General features: G+C 37.6%; 2 protein-coding genes across 2 annotated transcripts; both read right to left on the reverse strand.

Annotated features, from left to right (window-relative positions):
• Positions 1-3,355: 3,355 nt before the first annotated feature.
• Positions 3,356-7,320, reverse strand: LOC110951870 (uncharacterized). The gene is made up of 6 exons (XM_022195133.2): positions 7,171-7,320; positions 5,774-5,923; positions 5,523-5,654; positions 5,351-5,443; positions 4,902-5,049; positions 3,356-4,747 (listed from the first exon to the last, which is right to left on the reverse strand). The coding sequence occupies exons 1-6, from the start codon at positions 7,217-7,219 to the stop codon at positions 4,639-4,641; spliced, it is 681 nt and encodes a 226-aa protein (XP_022050825.1). The 5' UTR covers positions 7,220-7,320; the 3' UTR covers positions 3,356-4,638.
• A 32-nt stretch (positions 7,321-7,352) lies between these two features.
• On the reverse strand, positions 7,353-9,649 carry snrnp25 (small nuclear ribonucleoprotein 25). Its single transcript, XM_022195135.2, has 5 exons — positions 9,223-9,649; positions 8,460-8,550; positions 8,231-8,336; positions 7,799-7,873; positions 7,353-7,696 (listed from the first exon to the last, which is right to left on the reverse strand). Exons 1-5 carry the CDS (start codon positions 9,436-9,438, stop codon positions 7,639-7,641), a joined length of 546 nt encoding a protein of 181 aa, XP_022050827.1. The 5' UTR covers positions 9,439-9,649; the 3' UTR covers positions 7,353-7,638.
• Between the last annotated feature and the right edge of the window lie 166 nt (positions 9,650-9,815).

A 9,815-nucleotide genomic window follows, 5' to 3' on the forward strand; every position in this document is an offset into this window, starting at 1 on the left:
TAAGTCCCACAGTAGTTCACTGTTAGTTTGAACCTTTAGACAGTCTGAGGGCTGAAATTTTCTAAGTCCCACAGTAGTTCACTGTTACTTTGAACCTTTAGACAGTCTGAGGGCTGAAATTTTCTAAGTCCCACAGTAGATCTCTGTTAGATTTAACTTTCAGACAGTCAAAGGACTGATATCTTCTGAGTTCCTGAGCAGTTCTCTGTTAGTTTGAACTTTCTGGTTAACAGAAGCCTTAAAACTTGTGACCATGAGTCTTGATTTCACATTTAGACCACTGATCTGAGTTCTTCTCAGATCTTCACCTGTGGGTTCTTTAGAAATCCTGAACAAACTTTGTTTCAATAAAGTCTGTGGAGATCAGAAGGTAACATTAGTTTGATCGATGCCTTCAACGATGCGTAGACTTTATCTGGAAAGCAGTTTTCTTAAATGAGTTCTTAGTAAATCTGTCCACGGTCAAACCAAGAACACAGAAAGAGGAAATATTTGAAGAAACAACTTGATGTTTTCATTTCAGACAAGAAAATGCTTAAGACCTTTCTCTGTTTTTGCTCTTTTTGATCGTTTTATTGTCTCTTATGTTTAATTTGATCTTCTAAAGTCTAATTGGTGTCTTTTCAAATGTCTTGTCTTTAGTTTGATTCTTCTTAAATATTTAGTTTTGCTCTTCTCACCTTTTTATTTTCTATTGTTTGATTTGATTTTGACATGTTTTGTCTTTTTAATGTTTAATTGTTTTTTCAAATGTTTTATTGGCTTGTTTGAAAAAAATTCCTTTAATTTTTGGATTAAATCATTAAGGTTCAAGGTTTTTTTTTTTAAATGTTTTTCCACCTTTTAATGTTTAATTTTCTTTTTAAATGCTTCATTGTATTTTCTGTTTAACTCATATTTAAAGTATTATTGTCTAAGATTTAATTTTCAAACTAAACATTTAATTTTTTAATTAAATGTTGTCTTTTTAAAGGTTTAATAATCTGAATGTTTTTTTAAATGTTTAATATTCTTTGATTATATTTTTAAATGTTTAATTATATAAAATATTTCACCTTTAATGATTAATAGGTTTAATTTCATAATTACATTTTGTGTCTTATTTTTAATTATCTAATTAAATTTTTGTTTAATATAATTTAATTGTATTTAATGTTTAATTCTCTTTAAAAATTGTATTGTGTTAAATGTTTTCCCCCTTTGATTTATTTGCTTTTTTTAATGCAGTTTATTTCTTTAATCTTTTTTCTTTCAAGATTTTAACCCCAACCTTAGAAATGAAACAAACCCTTTAAATCACAATGAAAATACTTCTGTTGTCAAAATCATGAGTTAGTCAGTTATTCAGTTTATCAATTCAACTTTATTGGTTTAACACCTTTCACACAGATGACAAAACTAAACAAGCAAAGAGAAAAAAAACTATGCTAAAACTACGATCAAAACTCAAAAAAAAAAAAAAAAAAGATTTAACATGGTAATGAAACGTGTTCAGGGGATGGACGGAGTTTATTGAAGTCTTCTTGGGCTCACACGATAAATCATTTAAATAGAAACTTGACATTCAGTCTAAGGAAACAAACTGCAGAGTAACAGAAGAACCAACAATATCTCCAGTTTTCTCATTTAATGAGTCGACTCTTCTGGTGCTTTCAGACTAAAGAACTACAGACTCTTCACAACCTGCTCAAACTCTTGGTACAGGACCTCACCACACGGGTCAAGAAGGTTTCCGTCTCATTTCGACTCTGAAGCTCACCTTCTCCTGCTCAAACTGCTGACAAATGTTTCTGCTGCTCTAAAGTCTGGTCTCCAGAACTTCCTAAAAACTCTCAAAGTCTCTTCTGCTGCAGGTTGCTTTGTAGAACTGTTACAGAAAACCTCACTAAACCACATGGAGGGGCCTCAAGATAGTCGTCCAAATGAAACTGTACAAAAAGTAAACTAGCACAATCCAAACACTAAAGTCTCCTGCAGCCTACCAGAGAATCTCTTTAAACAGAGAATCAGGACAAGAACTCTTACCTTCTGGACAATCAACGTTGCTTCACAAACAAGAATACAGAATGTGTCTGACCAAAAACCTCAAAGACTCACTACAGCCAAGATAAAGGCACAACTCAGCTGCACCAAACCCACTAATCACTGCACACATTAGAACCATGTGCTAACTGTGGCTAAAGAACCACATTTACCAAGACAACTATCCAGTACAAAGCCCTAAAACACACCAAGAAACACATTAAAGACGATTTTACTGCTGGAAGCTGCAAGTCAACACCTAAAAAACAAACTAAAGCGACAGAGTCAAACTCAGTTCAGTGAAGAGAAGCAGAGGAAACGATTGACTGCAGCCATAAGGCAGGAAGACAGTGAACTGCTCAGGTGTTCCTGATAACACCAAGCAGCCACTTGGACAGCCAATAGGAACACAGCTTACTGGAAGTCCAGAGGGCTGGCTTAGTGAAGCAAATTTAGTTTAAATTTGAAACAGAAAGTTAACAAAGACAAATGAAAACCACCTTCTGATACCTGGAATCTCTGAGTTTTCACACAAAGAACACCTGAACATGTCAAACTGGTTCCATAGTAGAACCTTCACTGTAAAAACATCATAGTATGGTGTGCTGCTCAAAAAACATTACGACCCGGCTGTCTAGTGTCGCTGACAAGCAACACAAAAACAGGACAAAAACTGGTTTCCAGGGTGTTAGGAGGCTATTTATTTGAAAGAGTAAGTTTACAACAACACAACATGTGAGCAGAAAAATCACAAAGTCTGTCTTTAGTTCAGCTGAAAATATTAGTTTTTGTCTTTTTTAGTGACCAATGGCCACGTCTGGACCATGTACCTGCAACACAAGAACATCTGCTCACTGTAAAAGATTACTGAGAGCAGCTTTTTGTGATTTCTATGCAGAACACTATGATGTTTGCTGAGCTGTGCACTATTAAATGACTGAAGAATATGGAATATTGCTACTGTTTATTATTGTTCTCAGGTTTACTATTAAATGTATGGAGAGCTACTTACTGTATTTTAAAAGTTACATTACTGCACAGAACATTTCAGATTATTTTACCACAGATCAAGGGTACAGATTGTTGTTGTTCACTGTGTATTGGGTAGCACTCATTTTGATTTAGACTGATTAGTATACAGAACCCTGTGATGTTTCTGGTTTACAGCTGAGAACTAGTTGCTTAAAGTACAGAATATTATTTCTTATTTTAGATGTGATAATTGTCAGTAAACATTCTAAGAAGTGGAAATTGACAGGGTTGTATATAGTGCTTGTTACGATCCAACCTCCAGGGGTTGGCTGGATGCAACAAAATAACCAGATGGTGTTGGTTTAGGTTAAGGGATTTATTGCTTAGTAGTAAAAGGAACAAAAAGTAACAATAAAACACAAGACTGGTGGGTGTTGCTAAAACAAAGAACGGAATAAAACATAACGAAGGCTAACAGAGTTTGTAACTAAGCTAAACACAAAGAAAACAACTAAACTCCCTAGCCAAACCGAACTACAGAAGCAACACCCACCACCAGTTACAAAAACTAATACAAAATGGTGTACAAAACGAACTAAACAAAACTGGTGCCTCTAAATAAGTGTACATACTGAGCACAGTTCACAAAAGCTCAAAATACAAAGTGCCTTCTACACACAGTTGGCAAACTACGAATTGGAGCCTCAATCTCCACTGAGATGTAGGGCTCCACACTAAACTAAAGCCAACAGAAGGTCGAAGTTGTCTGTAGCACCCACCACAAGTGCTTCCAGACCGAAAGACCACACAGAACCACAATACAGAGCCACAATGTAAAGAGGCACCAGGGTGGACTGGTCAAAGTACCAGGCTGGTGCCAGGTGTGGTGCCTGGGTGCCTCTGGTTGGTCGAAGGAGGAGGAGCTGGAGGGTGGCCCAATCAGGACGGCCGGAGGGCGGGGAGAACCAGACTGGAGTGCAGGTCGTCATCAGCTGAAACGGCTGGCAGCTGGGGTTCCAAAGGCTCTGCAAAAAAGCCCCAGCTGAACCCACACACAAATTACTCCCAAACAAAGGCCCTACAAAACACCACCTCAAAACAAGACGGCACACCAATACTGGTGGCCGTAACAGTGCTGTTCTTGCACAATATTTGTCACTTAATTGCCCTCAGGATACTGTCATTGAGCTTACTAGTTTTACATAACAGGCAGATGCTGCCGCTGAAGATGCTGTAATTCACATAAACAAGGAAACAAGTCCATCATCATTTGAATGTTAACAGTCCAAAATGAAAAGGTCATATACAGCTTTCCTGTTGGGTTAAAGAGCCAAAAAAAAAAAAAAAAAAAGAAACCTATGGAAAATAGTTTGTAAAAGCGAGAGGTCAGTAGCAGCTTTCATTTTTTCTTACAACTTTTCGGTGCCCCTCCCCACCCCAAAATATCTGTTGTATCCTCCCTGTGCCCCCCCACTAAAATTATTCTGGATCCGCCCCTGCTCAGCAACTGATATTCAGCACATGCTGCATATTAACAGATGAACTCTGCAAGAGTCTCATAGTGCTCAACGACTACATCACCAGGAACTGGAAGTCCAACGTCTCCTCAGTCTGAGCTTCAATATTTCCCCACCTGCTTTTCTCTCAGAGCTTTTTAAGCGTTTTTATCGACGTGCGGCAGTTTGGACACCTGTGTGTGGTGGACTTGAAGCTGTCTGTGCAGAAGGGAATGAGGCAACAACCAGCAATGCAGCTGTAACAGAAGGAACAGGAAGACGATAAAATGACAGTAAACCTGGAAGCATGCAACTGCAACACCGGCTGCACAAACAGAAACAGGACCAACAAGGTCTGATTATATTTTCATGCAAATTTTTGGCCAGACGCCTGAGAAGAGGGTTTCATACCCCATAAAAGCTGTCAATAAACACGTCAACCAGGTCAGGCTGCTCACAGAGCTGAAAGTTTCTGTCATGATGAACTGCCGGCACTCTGGGCACTGCGTCCTGCATGGATGTGGTGGAAGGTTTTCCAGGTCCAGAATCACTGTAGGGGCTGTGAAGAAGACAAAATACACCTAAAATAAAATCTAGATTGTAATATGTGTCATTAAAAAAAAACTTGCAGGTGTGCAGGGACAAAAATCTAGTATCCTTTAACATTAGATCTGAAAAATGAATAGTTTATGAACTGATCAATGCAAAAAGCAGCTTAAGCAGCCCCTGCATTCTACTCTATTCCACCGACAAGGATAATCCTGTGAAGGCCTTGCTAATAAATCTCTTCTGTGTTGCTATGTTAAGACAAAATCTGCAATCTGAACAGTTAAAGTGAATATTTGTAGATTACTACTTACCAGCAAAGGTGGGTGGAGCTTCAACATAGAAAACATCGGACCCACAAACATCAACAATAGGCTCAATCTTCTGATCAGAGCTGAAACTCACCTCTAACAAAGAAGAAAAGAACAATTATGTTGACTGAAACGTGATGGAGCATTGATTTTCTGCAACAAAATTGGGACTCACTTTTCTTGCTTGTCATCTCTTTGGCACTGAGGATGTTATCATAGGTTGTTTGGAGCTCAGCCTTCTTGTCGCTCAGCTGTTTCAGGCTGACATCAATGCTATCGATCTCTCTCTGATTTGAAAATGCTTCCTCTGGGAGAACATATACAACATACACAGAAAGCAGAGACATGAGGAAAAGCATGTTATGTTTACTGTCTAAGACAGAAAACATCTAAAAACGTTTTCTTGCATTCTGTTTTTCACATCACCTGTTTGTCCAAACTCCGCACGATTCCTAAGCTCTTTGAATATACACAGAATTTTCTTCCTCTCCAGAAGTTGCTGCATTTTGAGGGAAGCATGTTTCAGCTCTGTAGATAGATCGTTCAGCTCGCTGTCTGAAGAAGTCATGGTAGCTGCTGAAAGACGGAAGAAGGGAAGTAAAGTCTTTTGGATCATTTTTACACTGTTAGGACTGATATTTAAGGATTTCTTGGGCACCGAAAATGTTTTTTCAAACACATCTAAAATACTACTTCTATAATAGATGTGATCTTTGGCTGTGACAGTGCATACATTTACCTTTCCTTTTGTCTTAAGATGTAATTATCACACTTTGAAGGCGTCTCTAGCATCAGTTCTTTCACATATTTAGACTAAATACTGCACATTGGAGTTGTATATATGTGTAATGTGTACCTGTATAACTCTGAGAGCTTCTGAATAGTTTCTACAAACACTAAAACTATATAGTTATGCTTCGGAAATACACTTGACCTGGTCAGATTTCTAATTCTTACAATTCTTTACTGTCATATCTGTTTATATGTATGATTTACTTAATTCTCTCCCATGTGAAAAATTAATCAGCAGCATTTTTATTGCTAATTACACAGATAAGAATTTGGCCAAAACAGTGAATGGGTGACGAAAAACGTTGCATGTCTCCAAAGCATCAGCAATAAAAACAAATTTACTTGAGACAAATGTATAGTAACTCCCAGCCGTTGACTTAAGGAACAAATGAGGAATGGTTGCACTGGGTCACAAAAATTACCGTGTAGGTAGTTTAAAAATAAATACACAGTTAGGTTCACTTCAAGAATACACTGTAAAAGTAGGTCTAGCAGCATGTGTACCAGAAGAAATATGTTAAGAAACAGTAAATACAGTAAAACAGTGTCATTTTACAGTCGCACACTGTAAAGAAAAAAATCAACTATCCTTTGTAAAAATACAGCTTACTGATAGGTACATAATTTATAGCTTTGGCCTGTATTTGCTTTTTTTATGATTAACATGGAATTAAATGTGTTTTACTGTGATTTTAGTAGTTATCTTAATTATAACAAAACAACTGTAAAATGTTCAAAAATTCAGAAAATGTTTTAAAAGCTTTCATCTTTTACAGTGTAGTGCAGGTAGTCAGCACAGAAGAATAGTGATGTCCCCACTTTTTATAGGGGAAAAGTGAGAAATCCATTTGAAAAAATATAGTTGGATTTCTTTCCCCTGAAGCTAGTTGAAGCCATAAAAAGCATGGATCTCAATTTCACTTTCGTGCTCTGTACTCTCATAACTCATCTCAAACAAAAACTTCATACACTTTGATTAAAACTACTGCATTAAATAGAATATGACATTAAAGAAAAAATGCCTGTATTACCGAATTTCCTCCGCTGCTCCAGCCGTATCCCGTACAGGTCACATTGCATGATAGTTCAACAAGAGGAGTAGTGTTCACTTTGATCGGGAAATATTCAAATCATCAGCTCGTTCTTTGGAAAATGTTGCACAACACTCGTTTAGATGCAAGCCCTAGTCAAACACAGACACGTGAATGCAAAATGAAAATACTGTAATTTATTTGAATAATTGCAGACAATTATATAAAAATCACTGTGCATTGGGAGAAAAAACAGGACACAGTCCAGGTATCTTATTTACAAGTAGCCTCTCTGAGAGGCAGCACCGTTTGTAAAAAAGTGTTTCTAGACAGATGTCTGTGCAGAAGATATATTCATGACACAGCGATCTCAAACAAACAACAGTTCAAATATCAAAAATCAAAGATACAAGCAGCACTGGTGCACATAGCAGGAAAAGAGGTTTTTACTCCTGATGAGGAAACACTTCACTTTTTCCTGAGTCTCTTCATGAATGTCACCTCATCTCTGTTCCTGATCCCATAGCTGGAGATCCAAAAACAAAAAAATCAAAGACAAAGAAGAAATAGTTAAACTATGTTGTTGGAGTTGGCATAATTAGATGAGGTGCTAATTTTAAATACTTACTCTCTAAGCCTCATCCTGTCATCTTCAAGCTTCTCGCCCTGAAATACTAAATGAAAGGTTCTCCAAACATACCTCCTGTAAAAAAGCAAAAAAAAGAAAGGTAGCAAATAATGGTGATGTAAAAAAATAAAACAAAATGCAATTTCCTTTTTAAGTTCGTCTGTCGGGCTGCAAGTGGCTCGGTGGTTAGCCCTGTTGCCTTGCAACTGCAAGATCCTGGCCTGGGCCTGGGATCTTTTTGCATGGAGTTTACATGTTCTCCCTGTGCATGCGTGTCCAGCTTCCTCTCACATTCCAAAAACATGCAGAGACTAATTGGTTATTCTATATTCAGTATGTGTGAATGTGAGTGTGCTTGTTTGTCTACATGTGGATTAAGCAAGGTATAGACGATGGATAGATGGATGTTCTTGTGTTTGTGAATGTGTTTACCAGCTAACATGCTTCACTCCTCCTTCTCGTTGCTGTTTCAGCTCCATGAATCTGCGAATGGCCTTCTTCAAATCAAGGACGGTAGCATTTTGCACCACCACTATGGCTTAGGGCGAGACATTTAAAAGAATAATTATTTTTTTTAAATATAAGTACTAGTATAAGTTGTGCAGCAACGTTGACATGAAAAAAAAACCAACATTAAAATATAACCAAAGACAACACTTACGCATTATTTCACCATCTGCCTTTAAAACCCTGACAGTCATTGCCTGGCCATACTCCAAAGCAATCTGAGAATTCACCTCCTCCAAAGTCACCTGCAGATAAAGATGATCCAGATTCAGAAATACTCTGAGATTTTTATGTCTTTCCTTAGCCCAGCATATACATAAAGTATTTCTCACAACTGTCCTTGATGGTGTTGTTTGCTTCTACATGTATGAGGACAAGTCTGGTAGATAAGCCTTCCCAGACCAGGCGAGCTGAAATGATTAATAGATCAGTCGTCTTTACAAGCAAAACTGCAAAAACATTTACTGGCTCCTGTTTCAAGTTTTAAGGGTTTCTTCTTATGCGATGATGTATGTGAGTGTGTAAGACAAAGAAATCAATTTAAGTTCACATTGCTCTTGTGACATTTTACACTCCAAGCAATACAAAAATACTCAAAAGGTGGATTTCAGTGAAGTTGTAAATACATCTCCAGACTGACTAAACACAGTAAGATATACAGTATTCTTCAATGGGTTGTCAACAGAGTGAAAATGATGGTTTTCCTACTTTAGGCATATGAATTTCAGATCAAAACACGGAAATGAAACAGAATTAAAGCCTTGGCTTCAGCATTTTCAGATGAATATTCCGCATATAAATAGCTACAGCTGTATCTCAAATTCAAATGTCTGAAAGATCAAAAACATCACTCTGGCTCCACGGTTGGAGGTCACTGTATGTATAAATTGTACATGTGCATGTGATGGACTGAACACCTGAATTGGCAGATCGCAGAGTAAAGGGTCCTGAACGAGTTGAGCAAGTCCCTCCTCGAAAATGTCCAGGATCTCTGAATGAGGAAGAGCTTCCTCATCTTCCTCTTCGTCATCTGGAGCTGCTATGTCTGTTAGGTTCTCCTTTTCCACCTCCTCCTCCTTCACGGACTGTCCTCCTCCATCCAAAGCAGAGCTCTGACTCTGCTGCTCCTCCATCACCAGGAACCAAAACCCCCAACAAACGGAGGTCTTATTTACCCGCTGAACAAAGGGACGACAAACGATGAAAAAATGTTTTTTTAAAAACACCCACAACGCTTAATTTTAAACTAGTTTTGACAAAAATGAAACGACAAACAAACGCCCTAAACTGAAAACTATCTCGCGGAAAGAAACTGCGGAAGAAAACAAAGTATGTGCTGCACAAATTACATACCGGGGGGATAATGCATATCAGTAGACATCTTAGTGTAAAGAATATCCATTTTCATGTACTGCTTTACCATTTTTTAAAACAATTATATAGTGGGTTGATTTTTAAAATTACGTTCAAACCGTAATACTTTTGAGTGGTCTTTCTTTAACATAGAAAA

Source organism: Acanthochromis polyacanthus, chromosome 21, assembly GCF_021347895.1.
Source record: "Acanthochromis polyacanthus isolate Apoly-LR-REF ecotype Palm Island chromosome 21, KAUST_Apoly_ChrSc, whole genome shotgun sequence".
Classification (NCBI taxonomy): Eukaryota; Metazoa; Chordata; class Actinopteri; family Pomacentridae; genus Acanthochromis; species Acanthochromis polyacanthus.